This window comes from Charadrius vociferus, unplaced genomic scaffold (assembly GCF_000708025.1).
Source record: "Charadrius vociferus isolate BGI_N301 unplaced genomic scaffold, ASM70802v2 scaffold15, whole genome shotgun sequence".
NCBI classification, from domain to species: Eukaryota; Metazoa; Chordata; class Aves; order Charadriiformes; family Charadriidae; genus Charadrius; species Charadrius vociferus.
In genome coordinates, this window is record NW_009650064.1 from 6,590,556 (window position 1) to 6,607,520 (window position 16,965).

General features: G+C 42.2%; 1 protein-coding gene across 1 annotated transcript in view; it reads right to left on the reverse strand.

The window, feature by feature from the left end:
* The window catches only part of ESRP1 (epithelial splicing regulatory protein 1), a 22,994-nt gene extending 6,199 nt beyond the window's left edge, over nucleotides 1–16,795 (reverse strand). Inside the window, exons 1-10 of the mRNA XM_009891844.1 lie at nucleotides 16,664–16,795; nucleotides 16,330–16,458; nucleotides 15,369–15,482; nucleotides 12,753–12,867; nucleotides 4,372–4,470; nucleotides 4,213–4,267; nucleotides 2,090–2,200; nucleotides 1,869–2,001; nucleotides 1,743–1,785; nucleotides 4–262 (exon numbers count right to left, since the gene is read on the reverse strand). Of these exons, the coding sequence (XP_009890146.1) occupies nucleotides 4–262; nucleotides 1,743–1,785; nucleotides 1,869–2,001; nucleotides 2,090–2,200; nucleotides 4,213–4,267; nucleotides 4,372–4,470; nucleotides 12,753–12,867; nucleotides 15,369–15,482; nucleotides 16,330–16,458; nucleotides 16,664–16,795 (1,190 nt within the window). The remainder of the gene's footprint in view (nucleotides 1–3; nucleotides 263–1,742; nucleotides 1,786–1,868; nucleotides 2,002–2,089; nucleotides 2,201–4,212; nucleotides 4,268–4,371; nucleotides 4,471–12,752; nucleotides 12,868–15,368; nucleotides 15,483–16,329; nucleotides 16,459–16,663) is intronic.
* Between the last annotated feature and the right edge of the window lie 170 nt (nucleotides 16,796–16,965).

The following is a 16,965-nucleotide window of genomic DNA, read 5'->3' on the forward strand; positions in this document are numbered from 1 at the left end:
TACCTTTTTCCAAGCAACTCCTTATGCTTTTTCAGTGCATTTTGTGCATATTCCTCACAAGCAAACAACACAAAGGCATCCCCTGTTGGCCTGCTGTCAGGGTACGTGACAAACAGGACTCCCTCCTTTCCTCCTGTGACAGGGCAGTGCTGGCCAAAGAATGTCAGCACTTCTTCTGTTGTTACATTGAAAGGAAGACCTCGCATCCTGACAATCACTTGGTTTTCTTTTGACAAGAACTGTGCAACCTCGTTGGAAGTGCCTTTAACAAAAAGAAGTACAGAAGCACTTAAGTCTAATCAGCCACATAAAATCATGAGCAAGTCTGGCATAGCTTCTTCTACCTCCCCACAGACAGTTTTTGAGCGGGTAGAACAACGTTTGCCTCCAAGTCAGCAAAAGATGTCCCACTTTGATAAACTAGAAATAAGGTATAGGACACGTCCCGTTAAAGTCTAACAGTGTTACTCCATCATTTGGAAGAGATTTCTTTTTACTCAAAGGGAAAACACAAAGTACTTACAATGTTCAGAGCTCAAGGAAAGCACAGCCTCTGAACCTCTTGCATGAGCAGTATCTGTGCTACTGTGCACCTCACCTTTTTAACTTATGAATACCTTTGGCACACTCTGAAGCCATAACATATAGTGACCAAGTACTCAGACCATTGCACTGGGAAAGAAAGCTGGAAGGGCATGTTGAAAACAGCTCACGAATTTTATCCTATCCTGATAAAACTGTCAAAGTCTGCCAATTCTACCTTCAGTATCTCAGGATGACCACTGGTGTTCATACTTATAACATTACCCTAACCAAAGTTAGCTGCTAACCAGCTTCACATCTTAATCTGGTCCTTTCATTTACAGCTAGCTCACTCTGCAAAGAAGTTTGGTGGTGCCAAACATGCACTGTCTTTCCCCCATGTCAGTGTGCAATGTCTTTACTTTGAACAGTATAACTATTACCAAGCCTATCAATTAGCTATTTATTTGACAGCTTAATAGCCTCTCCCACTCCAAAACCTCAACCTCTGACATCCAGTTTGTCATTTACAATCTCCAGACCAAATCTCTGTCAGGAACCAACAAGGACCTGTAGTATTGGAGATACAGAATTTGAGTGAAGATTCAATAAACTGTTATGTATGGTTGCAGTCATAAAGGGGAGGAAAAGAGACCATGTGAGAGTTTGTAGAGCAAGTTTTGCAGCCTTTCAATTCAAAGTTGCAAATATTTCAATACTCCCTTTAAATAAGCATTCCCCCTAAATTCCCTCTTTAGTTTGGGGCAAAGATTTGATTTGAAGAAAATCAGTTCCATAAATCCCTTCTTATTTACACTGTGATATCTGTTTCCTTTTATATGCAAGTCTCCACAGCAACAGCAGTCATTGTTTTGAAAAAACTACTGGGTTGGTTTTTCTTCAGCAATCAATAATATTTAGGTCCCTTCAGTTAAGAAGACAACCTAATAAATTAAGTTCATATGCAAGATTACCTTGCCTGATCAAATCCTTATTTGACAGGCTGCTTGAAAATGGCAAGCATGTGGAAAAGAAAGATGGACAGATAAATCATGGGACAACTTGGACTGCTGCTAGCAGAGTACATAGTAATCAACACACCAGCCAACTACTTGTTCAAATAAAGAAAGTGAAAAGCCACATCCAACAGGAGCCGTTTACAGTCAAAATTTGCAGATGCTGATGGAACAAACCTTCCCTTCTCACTCCCTAAAAATTACCTCCTGCAATTTTAAGGAAGTCTTCACCTGTTGCCTTGTATACCTAAAGAAAGAAGACAGAACATGTGATTGGGATCTTATTTACACTCCTGTTGAGAGGAGTATTTCAAAGCCAATGTCACACACCTCAATGTATCGATTCCCCATGTGATGCTTGTGCCTTTGTAGTGCTAGATCTCTATGCTCTTCACTTACGAACCTCACAAGAGCCTCCCCATTCCTTCTACCTTGGGCATTGAGACAGAGTGCAGCACCTCCCCTGCAGGATTTAAATCAAAAGAGAGAGAAAACTATGACTGACACAGGCAAAGTACTACCAATGTAGAGGCAAATTCTGAGCTACTAACTTGGCAATATTTAAGCCTTTGAAGAATCTTGCTATGTCCTGGTCAGACGACTGCCACGGCAATCCTCTTGCTCGGATAACGGCATTGTCGTCTACAAGTTCCATCTTGCTGCTGCAGGCACAGAAAGAGGGAGTAATGCAGAGACATCTGCCTGTAGTATCCACCATACGCCACCTTTCCCGCTTGTCACCTGTGCTCCAGGGACAAGCTACTGCCCCTGCTCCACATCTGCTGGATGCTGGCCAGGGCAGCATGGGCTAAGTGCCATCACCATCCAAAGCCACTGCACATGTCCCTCTTCAGGGAACATCTGCTCTGTTAAGCTGCCCCTTTCCCAGCTCCCCTCTCCTGCTTCACCACACTTGCTCCTTGAACTCTCATCTCTTGGAGCAGGTTTCTGATTTAGTCCCCACTCCCGACACACCAATGGCTTGTGCTTCTCCATTGTCTGAACAGAGTTACTGGTATAAAATTAAACTTGCTATTCTAATCTCAGCTAAGTGGAAGTTGAAGCAGAACAGTTAGATGTAACTGAGGTTAGTGCTTATTATTTGTACTGTGACAGGGTGGGTGAAAGAGCCAGTCACAACCCAAGATCAAATCTGTTCAAGGTTATACTCAGCGCACAGAGGACTCCTGCCCAAAGATTTAAGCTTTAACAGTGCTCATTCAGGCCATCACTGTGCTACTACAGACTAATATAGCTACAGGCTACATTGGCTGCTTAGCATGGGAATAGCTCAGCCACAGAGAGCCAGGTTTAATTGGTCATTACCACAGTCTCTTTTGTTCTCTTACATGTTAGAAGTGCCACCTAGAACAAAACACTTACAGCTATCCAAGGCTGCCTTTCTGGCTATTGCAAGGACAGGTTTTTTTATGCACAGAAGAGACTATAGGATTGATTAAGCAGATGAAGTGCTGTTCAGCAGCAGAGGACTCCCTCTCACAAAAGGGTTGTGGTATGTCCTGTTGAAGGAAGGTCATGTTTCTTGCTTATATTTTAATATCTCAGGTGGCCTTTCTGTAGGTGTCTGTCCCAAACTGTTCCCTCCTGCCTGCTAATTCTGTGCTTCTCACTATCGCAAATAAAATGGGAATCTTCCACCTCATTCCAGGATTTTTTTCTTGAAAGGGTAAAAAGCTTAGAACAACACTAAAAAATAGCTCTTGAACTAATCCCACTAGATACTTTCTGCCAGTATTGCTGCATTCTTTTCTTGCTTCTTTTGGCTCAGAAGTGCGAGCATCATCTACCACTATGACAGTTCCTTAATCTGGAAGAGGGAATTAAGTACTCAATGCAAGATGGGAATCTAAGTAAGGTCACTTTAACATCAGTCTCTTCTGACACTGCAGATGGAGTATCCAGCAAACCACTGAGAAAAATCTCTATTCGCACAAATAAATACATGATTACATTTGCCCCATCCCTGGAAGTGTTCAGGACCAGGCTGAATGGGGCTTTGAGCAACCTGGTCTAGTGGGAGGTGTCTCTGCCTATGGCACAGGAGTTCAAACTAGATGATCTTTAAGGTTCCTTCCAACTCTAACCATTCTATGATTTTTAAAAAAACAACAACAAAAAGCTTTATCTACTTTTGATCGTTATGTTTAAGACACATTTGGAAAGAAGACAATCGTCACAGCTTAAGCAATTAACTGCTAGCACAGTATCTTTCTGGAAATGTTTCTTCCCTATAAAAAAACCCCAACATTATGTGTATTCAGTAACTGCGAAGCAAATTGCAGGAAAAGTACAAGAGTTAGTACCAATAGGGTTACTTCTTCAAAATTCTTACGTTCTTTGTTAATAGCACCACACACTTAACACCTATTATAAGTACTTATTAGCAGAACCCAGAACCACCAGCAGCTAACAAGCAACACTGAAGCCTAGTAAGAAAACTGACTTGCATCTGATCATAGATTATCTGTTCCCTTTCCCACTTAAAGCATCTAACTTATTCCCACAGCAGTCACAAGATAAATAAAAATAAAAGGAAGAACCATTTGCAAATTAGGAATACAGAGAAGTACAGTTTATCTAAGCAGTATCTTGGGGGGAAAAAAGAAGGGGGTGGGGGTGGGGGGAGAAGCAAGAAGAGGGAGAAGTTACTTACCAAGGCCCACTTTCAAATTTGTAGTTCACTCTTTCTGGATCTGAAAATCTGTGATCTATGAAATACAATACAAGTTATTTTCTTTTTTCCTCAGCATGCAAGAAAGGCAGGAAAAAGCAAGCAAGCAATGTAAAAACCTCATTCATCCCAATCACTTACTGTATGGTTCAGATATTAGTGTTAAAATAATATTCCCCATATCTTCAACTTGAGAGGCTCCATAGGGAAACGCTGGACTGTTCTTGTCAAGATTTAAATCTTTATGCTGGAGTTAAGTCAATCATCACCAAACAGATTTCTAATTGGCTTCCTGCTAGAGCAATAAGCTTTCATGTTATCCTTGATGGTAAGTCGCTTCTCAGGGGAAGATTTAATCCATTTTCCTGCTGGGATACATTAGCTGTTCTGCCTTAGCCTCTAACTACTGCCACCTGCGGGAGTGTGAGGTCACTCCAGAAAGTGTCTGGGGACATGAGACCCCATAATAAGAACACATATATATTTAATATACTTATGCATTATGTATGTTTGACAGATACACTTTTGCATGCAGAAGAGACTGGAGTCCTGTCCTCTTTAATTAAGATCTTCTTTAATCTCTAGGCGAAGTCTCAGGGAAGGAGGAGAAGGAAGCCATTAACTAGAAGCTCCAGAAACAGGAGGATATATGACATGCTTTCTGAGCAAGTAAATCCCAAAGCAGAATAAATATCTTACCGCTTCAACAAAATTCACAAATGGCACCTTGTGTAAACCTTGCCTATTAGAAGTTACAACCTGAGGGTTTTTTCACTGTTACACAGAAACATTTTGAGAATCTGGTAAGAGTGCACCACTGTAGATAACCAAGAGATAAAACAGAGTCCCACAACCCACATCATCTTCTATCTGAAGGATTTTGGAAGATGATAGCAAGGATAAGCTCTCGTGCCAATACAGAGCCTGGAAAGACAGGCTGTAGAATGACCACATGGAAAATCCACATTCATAAAAGGACCCTGATTAAAGTTGTGTGAAAAAAAGATGGCACGTGCAACTTAAAACAGAGTTTACTATGTTATCTCTCCTGCTTCCTGCCATATTTGTCCCTCTCTAACACCAAGCTAGAGGACTGTAAAGTTACTTGCAACTCTACTCCATCAATTATAAAGCAAATTTTTTAAAAGGTCTTTTCCATTCACATATCCTTTGATAAGTGTGGGGTAAGAAAACCTGAGAAAAAGAAGTGAAATAAAGCAGTCTGGGAACAGGACTTGCTTTTTTTGACTTCTCTTATCACCTTGCATCAAGACTTCAGAGCAAAAGTGAAGGTGGTTCTTAGACAAGACCTATCCTGGCATGGCAGTACAGTAATGCAAGACATTCAAAACAGTCAAACGCACCAATTATTTGCCCACATCCCAAAAAACCTACATTAGACACATTTCAAATACTCAAAAATTTGAATTTTGATGCTCAATAGTTACTCCTTGGTCTCTTCTCTTAAAAGAAAAAAAGCTTTCTCCACCTAGAGCTGAGCACATTTTGAGTTGGCAGACGCCTATGTGAAGGGCAGCGAAAAGAAGAACAGCTTCTGTTAGAAACAGACACCACACACCAGCTTTGTCATATCATCTCATCAACAGGGGAGGCAGCACAAATTTCATTGTGAAATAAAGTCTTCCCTACTATTTGTGGGATGACCAAAAGACACACCTACAAAACAGATTTTTTTTTCACTTGTTTTTGAAATTTAACTATTATCTTGTTGTGAAATTGTCATGGTTTAAGTTGGACTAGCCACTGCAACAAATAACAGATGCTCTCCCCCACCTGTCCTGATAGGAAGAGAGAAAAGAGACTTATGAGTTTAGAAAAGAAACTAAACTACTTCAATTAAATATTAATAAAATAATTTTTTAAAATAATGAAGTATAGACAATATAAGCAAAACCAGTACAGAGCTCCCAGGATGAGGAATATATCACCAGCTGGCACTGGGAAAGTCCCAGACTGGACTCAGTGACAGACAGGAGCTGGATTCTGGATCTGGATTCAGGAATGCTTGGATTGGGATCAAAGGCAGACAAACGGAGTTCTCCTCAGAGTCAGCCACTGAAGAAAGAGAATGACCCCTTTGATCCCCCAGCTTTTATACTGAGCATGAGGCAGATGGGATGGAATACCCCATTGGTCAGTTTTGGGTCACCTGTCCTGTCCGCTCCTCCCCACAGGTGGGACCCCTCGATGGTTATCCGCTTCCAACCCTCCAACAGGGCAAATAACAAAGTTAACTGGCCTTGGGTGTTATAGCAATAAGTATAAGCAGGAGCCTCTCTGCATACCATGGCTGGGCATAAATTAAAAACAATCAGGTCTTATCTCTCTGGGAGCGAACAGCGTCTGAACAATATGCTGTTATTTCTGACAGCTCAGTTAGTTAGAAGATGCTTAGCTGCAAAGTAAAGCTACTGAACAGAAAAATGGTTCTGTTTTACCTCAAACCAGGACAGAGATGGAAAATAATTTCAACTGAATTAATGAACTCCTCTTCCACAGCAAGGAAAGGAAAGCTGCTGTGCTAACACAGTACACTGAGGCTAATTTGATTTTGAGGCTTTGTTGGTTTTAAGTGTGCATTGTAGTATGGAAGGTGAGAGGAGGCGCTTAGTTTTTCAAGAACATTCGAAGTTTAAGTGAATTATCCTGGTTTTAAAAAAAGAAAACTTAACCAGTGATCCCTCCCCTCCAACTGCTTGACTAAGTAGTTTGCTGGCCTTTTCCATTGCCCTCCCTCCTGGTACCTTCTTTGGAGCAGAGTAGCGAGAACATTAAATGGTTTTCTTAAAAACCAAGCTAAAAATCCTGAACAAAACACATGCAACAACCCTAAAGCACAGTTTAGGAGACTATCAATATTCATGACAACAGGAAGCTTCTTTGTTGCAGTATCTCTTCCTAAACTGTACACTCAAGCTCATCTCCTCCCCTGCCCCCTGGGGAAGGGGGGGTTGAGAAGAAAAATAATCCACAGACTCCCTTGCAGAGAGAGTGCTTAATCAGCATCTTATGGGTGTTTCTGGGCACCCCATGTATCAGAGCAGGAGTGTTTCTCCTCCTTTTCCTGACACCCTTCCCCCTGCAACATCTAAACTCCCCACTGTGCTTGTGCCGAGTCTCTGCTGCCCATTCAGGGAACCAGGAGCTGCTAAAGACACAGCTATTGGAACCCTGGTTCTGCCTGACCATTTCTTAATGAACATTTTGAAAATGTTAACTTTTCTCTGCCCAAGCAAAGAGAAATTAGACAGAAGTTTCAATAGCTATTACAGCAGGGGACAAGCTTACACATGTGCACACACGTGCGCTTGGCTGAGAGACTGCTGTCAAAACTGAAGAGGCATTTCAATATTTCCTTTTTGCAGAGCCAAAGATCCTTGCAAGCAATCAGCTACTGGAGAGGGGAATGCAGCAGCATGAAGGGAGCTGGGAACTCGAAGCAAGGCTATCACACAAGGAAAAAACAAACAACTCCCCCAACCTACGTTCATTTTCTTCAGAAAACATTTTCATTGAAAATAATGATCAACAGGAGATAGTTCCTAAAAACGTCCTAATGCTGACAGAAGTTGGTACCAGGTGTTCAGACACAGGGAGCCAGTTGTGCCAAGGAACTCCTAAATTAATATAAACACTGTGGGAGGGGAGGAAGAAAGTCATCAACATTAACAGCAGTGAGAAATCGCTCACGCCTTCCCCTCCGATTAGCTAAACACAAGTGGGTAAGACTGGAGAACAAAATTGATAGTTTTCTGCACATGTAAGGAATATGTTAATAATGACATTAACTAACTGAAAACCTGAAGTCTAGCGAACAAGACTGACTACAAACAAAGGGACTCCTATGAACAAAGGCACCAGAAATGATGGACACCTGGGGAAAAGCTGTTAATAGAATAGCCTTTATAAAACCCACCCCTTGTTCTGTGAAGGGATAGGAGACCACACGTGTTTGTGTACAGTGATAATTAAAGGTTGCCTCTCCCGGGCAATTGGAAAGTTGATTGCAGTGGATAAATCAAAGTTCACATTTAAAGAAGTGTTAGAAAACAGACCTGGCTGTCTAAATCTACTATATGCAATAGCATGCACACATATATGCTAAATGAAGCAACAGGCAAAAAGACACTCCCAAATAACAAGGCAGGACGGGAAAGACGGAACTTCTTAATCTTGCTGCATAGCTGCAGCACTCAGGAAGTTAGTAAAAGTGGTGGGGGGAATATATATAAGGGTTGCCTATATAATATGAAAGAAGTTTCGAAATAATTTCCTCAGATTCATCACCACAGCTTCACCCCCTGCCAGCAGCCTCCAACTTCTTTCCTCCCACTGTCTCTTCCATGTCTCAGTCTCTCAACTCCTTTCTTAACTATGGCAAAAGAAATACTGAATGACTAACTTAGCTCTGAGATGACATGAACTAGTATTGTAATTGTGTTCTGCACTGATCCTCTTCCCCCTTTGTTCTGTTTAAGTCTCTTCAGGCAGAAGATCATATCTTTTTAAATGCTACTTTGCATAAAGGTAATCTGATATTACCCAGTTACTGATACAAATACTATACAAATAGCAATATGCAAGATTCTCAGGTAATACCCAATAATGGGCTTTTTATTGCCAGAGTTAAATACTATTGTTTACAACTGTACTCCACCGTCATTGTTTTCAAGACACCCAGGTCAAAAAAAACAAAACAAAAACAAAACCAAGTTTCAGTATTGCAGTATCCAGACCTTATCCAGCACATTAAGCAAGCCGAAGTATGCCTGTGTTTCTACTGACAACATCCAACAGACCCTCCTAGTAAGGAGTGATCCTCACAAACCCAGTTCAGAAGCAAGTGGAGCAAACCATGCACTGGAGGAAGCAAGAGCTATTTGCCATTTAATGGCTTCTCACACCCTGTCTTGAGGCAAAGGATGAGTCTTCTTCAGACCGAAGTGAACAGTCATGCAAGCTTTGTTCACTCCACCCTGAAGGCACTCACAGCGGTGAAAACTGGCTCAGCAAGCTTTGCAAATCAAGAAGTGCAGCAAGTATGGGAGGTACAGAGGGTGCAAGAACAACCCTGCTCCTTTTGTATACTTACACGTTTGGTTTTTTTTTTTTAAAAAAAAAAAAAGATTTCGACAGACCTGAGTTCCTTTCTTTGCCAGAACACGATCACTTCAAGTTCTTTCTGTTACTCGAAATTTCTCATAATTGTCTTGCTGTTGCTACTCTTACACAATACTGACTAAAGAAAGTCTGCCAGAAGACTGTCTCCTACACCAAACACTCTTTTGAGACCGTAAGTTAGGCAGCAGTAACATTCAGAGATAGCAGTTACAACTAATCTCAGTTCTTCCTCAGTCCCTCAAATTTCATGGCATTTTAAACATTTCCTTACCTTGAATTAAAAGAAATCACTCACTGTTTGTACATGAAACATGTCATCTCTTGGTCAGCAGTGAGGGGGGAAATATAAAGCTTCACCTGAGCTCTTGGATTCGGAATGCTTTCATTGCTGTACTACACAATTTCAAGTAGTTTGCTGAAACAGTAAGTCCCCAAAGTACATTCTAAAGGAATAATAACCCAGCCAGTTATTCTGTTTAATATCTCTGTGCTCTTTTTCAAGATTGTGCTTGCCTAGTCTGCAAGAAATACATAGCCAAGCACCAACTACCCTGTGTGTTATATACTGGAATATATATCTTGAATGATCGTGCGGTAGGAAGTTACCTCTCCTGATAGTTGGGAGCAATAGAGTATATTTTCCATTTGCCTACAATTTGTTGTTTAATCAAGTGTTACCCAGCAAAATAAAAGGTTTTAGAAGACTCCTTATAATTTAAATGACTGTACAATAATACCCAGCTTTCCCTTAACTCTTTCATATCACAAGTTTCCTCTCACTAATCACAGCCATCTGACATGCAGGCAAATGGAGATGTAAGCACACAAAGGATGTGCCACCCCCCCTCCCCAATCATTCTACTCCTGCTCCTACCAGTATGCAAATGCAGTTCTTATGCATCTCTAGTCAGCACCCTACCACAAAACCAAAACCTCCTATCCCCACCAAATGCTAATGAATGCAGCCCAGTATAGTTTGTATGGCATAAATCAGGGAAGATTACGCTCTTGCAGGCCCTTTAGCTCTGTGGTAGATCTGCACTTTCTACAAGAATGAGAAGAGCTTGGTCAGATCCTGCGCACTAATCTGCAACTTCATTTCAACATACTCCATTTGTTTGTGTCCCCTGCTGCAGCATAGCCACTTCAAATCCAAGTTACTTCTCACTTAGGCGTTTTGTTTTCTTTGCTACATAACTGTCTCAGGAGGAAAGTAGCTGTCCTGCTTACATGAAGAAAAAAAAAAAATCTCTGCACAAAACTGAACTAGTCTTTACACTTAACACCTGCTTCAACGTTATTTTTTTTTATCACAAGCATTAATGCACATCCAAACTCTCCAAGTGTCTCCAACTTATACAGCTTCTGACACCGAGGAGATTAAGTTGGTACATTTCAGCAAGATGAGGAGAAAGAAAATCATCATATTTGCCAATGCAAGGAAAACAAAAATTATTTTCCCTTTCTGCATCCTCTGCCCCCAATGCTATCAAGCAATATAGGGCAGAGACAGTTAATTTCAGCCATGTTGCATAAACATAGCAAGTTTACAAATTAGAGCATCAGCAGTTACAAAACAAGACAAACCACAAAGATTAATATAAAACCAGAATAAAGTTATTTAGGTTTATATACCTTAAACAGGATATTGGAAGCAGAACTCAGGCTCAAGCTGAGAGCATTTGGATAGACTGACCAAGCCTCTGGGAACCTGGAGGAAATACTATTGGCAACTGCCAAAACCACCCTCAGATGGTGCTTACCCTTCAGGGGCTTCCTGACAGTCGGGTAGCACAGGGTGGTCTGCTCCCTTCTCCCAGCAGATAAGGAGAGCCCAACCTATCACTGTGCCTTAGTTGACCAGTGACGCTCCAGGTGGCTACAGCTGTACAACTATTTCTATGGTGTCAAGACACACACCGGACATTCACACAAGGAGAAAGCAAAGGCATCTCTCCAAAACAGCCAAAGTAACTCATTGTCTGTAATTAACTTCTCCAACTCATGTCAAAGCATCCCTAAACAACATATTAAGTTTTTAACCATAACTTTAAGAAGTCTCCATCATCCAGCTTCTAGACTATGCAACTTAAGCATTTATTTTGCTTTTCTGCATAAAAATTCACACTCCTACACTAAGTCTACCACTTCATTTCAGAGTAGGGGGAAAAGTGATTTCTGACCCTTCACTAGGGGAGATTAATTTTAATTTGCAGATGGCAAAGCAGAGCAGACAGCCTCCAATATTCAAGCTTATGGTTAAGCACACAAAAAAAAAAAATCCACCCATACATAGATATTTTATGACCCTCAACACAGGTACAATGCTCAGGCAACACTAATCCTGCAGTGAAAGGCCAAAATAATTCAGAAGCCACAAACTTCTGAGTCTGAAAAATACCAGCTCTTAATGGCAACCACTCTATGGACACAATAAGCTAGTCAGAGGAAAAAAGTTATTAAAAACAACAACAACCACCAATTTAAAATATACATAAAAAATACTCTCAAATTCCTTTCTCTCTTCTTGCTAGCTAGCTTTTGTGGTCACTGCTTCAATAGGTCAGTAGGGAAGTCAAGTGTTTTCCATGCCTGACAGTACATTTGAGACGAGGACTGGAGCCTGCAGCAAGAGGGGAGACTGCCAGGGAAGCACAGAGGAAGGCACAGCCAAATCATTCACAGCCCATTTTGGCTCTGGTGGCATGCAAACAAAACCAAGCTAAGACTAGTAAAGAAGCAGACAGGACTAGGTTACAGACCACTTAGGACCACTCAGAAAGCAGTTTTAGACATTCCTATCACTGAAAATGGAAACACGTTACTGACTGCAACGTATTGCCAGCCCAGCCTCACCTTCCGAGGTGTAACACATACAGCTTCCACAAGACCGAATGCCATGTGTGCCAACAGCATCCCTGCCTTAGGATCACTCCTGAATCAAAGATTCACTAAAAGTTCATATTAAGAATAACGTTCCTCTCCTAAAGATTAAGATGGTCTCCCAACATTCACGCTTACCTAAAAATAAAATAAACTGATGCAACAAGCAACCTCACAACTTTAATCTTATGATTCATATCAGCAATTTGAACAAACATGTCAGTTATACTAAACTGTGAAGTTTAAGAGAGACAAAACTATAAAGGTAGTAAAGAAAATGTACAGAAATCAAGAGGAAATACAGGATTTTCCCCATGGGAGTACAGATCCTCATGTTTTTATCTTTATCTTTGTGAGAAAGCTCAGTACAGCTCCGAGTCACTCATTAAAGTTATACCACCCCTAAACATGTGTTGCAAGCATTACTCACCCATCTCTGTCCTAAAATTCAGCCAAAAATGTAACAGCAGTAGACACCATCACTGCTAAAAGGATACATTCTGTCATGGCCGCAACATCCAGTTTGCTAACATCAGGTGAGCCAGGGCAGCACTTCTTGAACTCTTTCCGCAAGTCAAAAAAGGAGTAGAAGCATTCAGGCAGTAAGATATTCTGTAAGAGGACAAAGTAACTGCTGTCAGCTAGGGTGAGAGCTTAATCTGCTTTGTTTTTAGATACCAAACTTTCTAACAATTTCCTCATAATGGGTAGGAAACACAGCCTTTGCTACAGTGAAACTCACATAGCACATTCTTAGCCACATAAGAACGTTTATAAACTTTTTTTAGCTTAAGCGGCTACCTCTCTATATGGTTTAAAGAGAGAAATGTGCTTTTTCACTGCCAGAAACATTTGCTATTATTACTAGTGCCTCAAATCCAATATATATGTAGGAGAGCAAATGCCTGCTATTGCAACATTTATCATCAATTCTTGATTCCAATTTTAACTGTAAAAAGCCAGAGGGCACTCAGTTCGGTTTATAGAGCCAAGCAAATTTTGCAAGACTAGCAGAAGATGTTTTGGTTTATAGACAAGGCTGAGTTTTCAGACACTAGTGACACTTCAAATATTTATTCCCTTAACAAAAAATAAACAACAACAAAAAAACCAACTGTGTGCAAATGAGGGCTTGATATGGGGCAGAGGTTTTCAGTCTATGTGTGGTAACTGCTTAACTTGCTCCTGGCTTCATATGCTGCAATTAATGTAGCCCACTAGAAGTCAATAAAACCCTTTTCGCCCCACCACTACTTCTACCACATGCTTTTAATTTTTTTGGGGGGTGGGAAGAAGACTTGGGGGAAGCTGTTTAAACCAACACAGACCCCCTACTCCTTCAGTTAGCTCTTCATCCCAGTGCTTCCCCACAGACACAATACTTCTTATTCCACTTGGCTGCCTATTGCCTGCAGTGCCTCTCTAGACCAAAAGTAAGGGCTTTCTGCGATTTAACAACTAGTTAACATCTTGGCATTGTAACAGGATATGCGAAAGCACATTTAGGGAGCCCAAAGAGAGAAGTTTAGGTTCCAAAACAAGTTCTGCTTTGAGAACATTAGAGCTTATCTTAGCATATGGACAGGTGCATTAGGCAAATGATACTCTTTAAAGACAAACTTATGAAAATGCAGGTGTGCTTGCCAAGATTTCCTGCTCTAGTTTTAGCATGGCTATTTTTCTTCCTCAATGAGAGATCAAGTTCTGTACTTCGCTGATGATCTGTTGGAACACTTTATGCCAATTCATTCTCTGAACATCGTGAGCTGCTAGATTGGTTCAGACCGGGCACCTTAAAAGAAATAAATATATAGTCTCAAGAGCATAGTGATTTCTGCCTATCTTGATTTTAGTGATCCCCACCCCAACCTCAGGATTAGAGTATTCACCAAAGGACTATTACAGGTCTCATAAGCATCTGGTTTACTTAATCTGTGTGCACAGAGCACATTTCAAATGAAAAATTCTTAACAAAACAGCAACAAAAGATCTTTATCAAAATTTGAGTCCCATCAGTAACACTGTGATGATATAGGAAAAGGACGCCTATCTCCGAGACCAAACAAATAGAATCATAGGAGTTGTCCCTTTTTTTAGCTACGTAGTTTAACTGCATGGAAAGATTAACTGCCTAAAACACATACCCATTACAAGTGAGAAGAAAGACTGTTGAAAACCTGTTCGTGCATTTTCTCACATTATACCCTAAGACGAGTTACATATATAAGGAGTGTACCTTCACTATGAATCATGCTCTTCTAAACCTTCAAAGGTATAAATACTTAGAGCACCAACAAGTATTAAAACCAAACTCATCCAATATCAGTTTTGTAAGAGCACAAACTTGCCCACCAGTGCCCCTTCAAAGATGAAGCAGCAAATCGATGGGCACAGATCAGTTGCAAGGAGATGAGCAGAACAGCTCAGTTAGAGCAATGCACGTTTGCAGCAAACAACAAAAAAAACCCACCAACATCAATATTGAAGCGGTTAATTCAAGAGTAGAGACAGCATATTGCTGCAACCCTATCACTAATGAAAAGTAGGCAGGACCTCATAACACTGTTAGTGATTTGGCAACTCTGAAGTTATAGAAGACTCTAGACCATGGGACTAGTCATCACTCATATCCTGCCTCAAACTACTGTTCAGCTCCTTACAAATACGAGCACCGCCCTTGGAGCGTCAACTGAATACACAGAGATTGAAAGTTGCTGAAGCTAAAGGTGAATATAAAATTTCAAAAGGCAGTTTATGATTAAGGTGGTTAACTATTTGGCAACACTTCCAAGTTCCCACTTGTTAACCCATTGTAGCTCTTACAGCTGTAGGAGCTACAAGTACACTGTCAATGCATTGCTCCTTTTTCAAAGAGTTAAGAAAATCTTGCTTCTGATTTAACTTAAAAAGGCATCTCAGGGCTACATAAGCACAGGGCACTGTCTATGCCTCCCACATGGACAGGTTCTTTAGTCTGGTAAGCATGTTAACATATGAGCAATATTTGTACTATGGTTGTGTGGGGACACCCTCATACTAAAGAGAAGTTGATAAATTCCGCAAGAAATCATATAAAGCACACCAAGAGTCAAACTTCAGCTACAACAACATACCTTTTTCGAAGCTTCAGGGTGCAGAACCTGCCTGATGTGCAACTGTCCATCAGTACAGAAACAGAAGGAAGTACCTACACCAATGTTCAGCTCATTGCTCACGGACTGATTAAACTGAAAGCAGGAACAACAAAAGACATACATGTAAAGATATGAGAATGGCTGCAGTAGGCAGTGTCATCAGTTGGTAACATGCTGTTCCTGGGAAGCAGGAACATGGAGCTGCAATACCTTTTTGTATGAGCCTAGTAAGGAACAAATCTACAAAAGTGAAGGACTAGTTAAGTACACATTCACTTTCATGATAATTATCTTGACAAGGAAATTGCCCCTTTTCCCCCCTTCTAATGAGATGTGGCCACACAGACAGTCCACATCACAGAAAATAAATCCTTTTCCAGGAGCATTTGCAAGAGCACTGCAAGGACACACGAAGCAGAGAGCTGAGGGAATGCTGGGGCCAAGAGAGCCTTTCAGACAGGGCAGTCAAGCATATTGGAAAGGAGACAGGCTTTCAGCCCTACCCTCAACAACAAACACCTCCCTGTTTATCTAGAGGCTTCAGTACTGTCTTCTTCCCAGGACTGATGAGCCACCACAAGCCTTAACAGGGCCTGCCACCACCCAGCCTTTTCAGGAGGCACCTAAACTTGGCCACTTTAAACACTGATTGGGGCTCACTTTCAGCTGAGGCTCAGGGTCCAGCATGACAGGAGACCACTATAGGGGGATGCCTGACCCTGACCCTCCTCTGTTGGGATTCCATCTCTCCCAAGGTGAATGAGCAAAAGGCAAGGGAGAAACCCCCACAAAGCTCACCACAGACCAGGCTGCCTGGCCCAGGTGTCCACTGCTCCAATGGCAGTCGTAGAGGGGATAAACAGAAGATAACACTGCCTCTACCCCCACCGGGGAGCCCCCAGGGGACACCAGCACCCAACAACTGGTTATAGGGTGTCACCTGTCTCAATGCTTGCTCCAGCGGCGGAGCCAGTGCCAGGCTCTCCGCATCCACCTGGGTGATCTCCTGGCACTCAGCCGTCAGCTCCGGGTGGTCAGGCCGGACCAGCACGTCGTGCAGGTGCCCCAGCTCCAGAGAAAGCAGAGGAGGGGCAAGTCAGCTCCCTAGGCTGGAGGCCCCCACCTACAGCACTGGCCCCTGCCCTCCACCAGAGCCTGCTCCAGCCTAGGGCACCCACCGCCAGTCCAGCACTGGGGCCACCCAGCCTGTGCCCAGAACGGCAGGGGCCAAGGGGAGCAGCAAGTCGGGGTGCTCCCCCCTCGGGGGAAAATACCTCCTTACTCCTCAGGTCGACCACTTTCCACAGGAGCTGGAGCAGCTCTCGCTCATCCGAGCCCAGCCTTGCCCCGTTGGTGCCCGCCGTGGTCACGAAAAGGATCACCAGGTAGTCGGGAGACGCCGTCATGGTGCCACCGGGCCAGTAGAAAGGATAAAAAAAGGGGAGGAGAAAAAAAAAAGGGGAGGGGGGAGGGGAAGAGAAGAAGCCAGAAACTTTCCCTGCTCGAGGCGCTTCCGAGCGGCAGAGCCCCCACCTGCAGCCTCACTCCCTGAAGACCCGGCGCGGGGGAGGCGTAC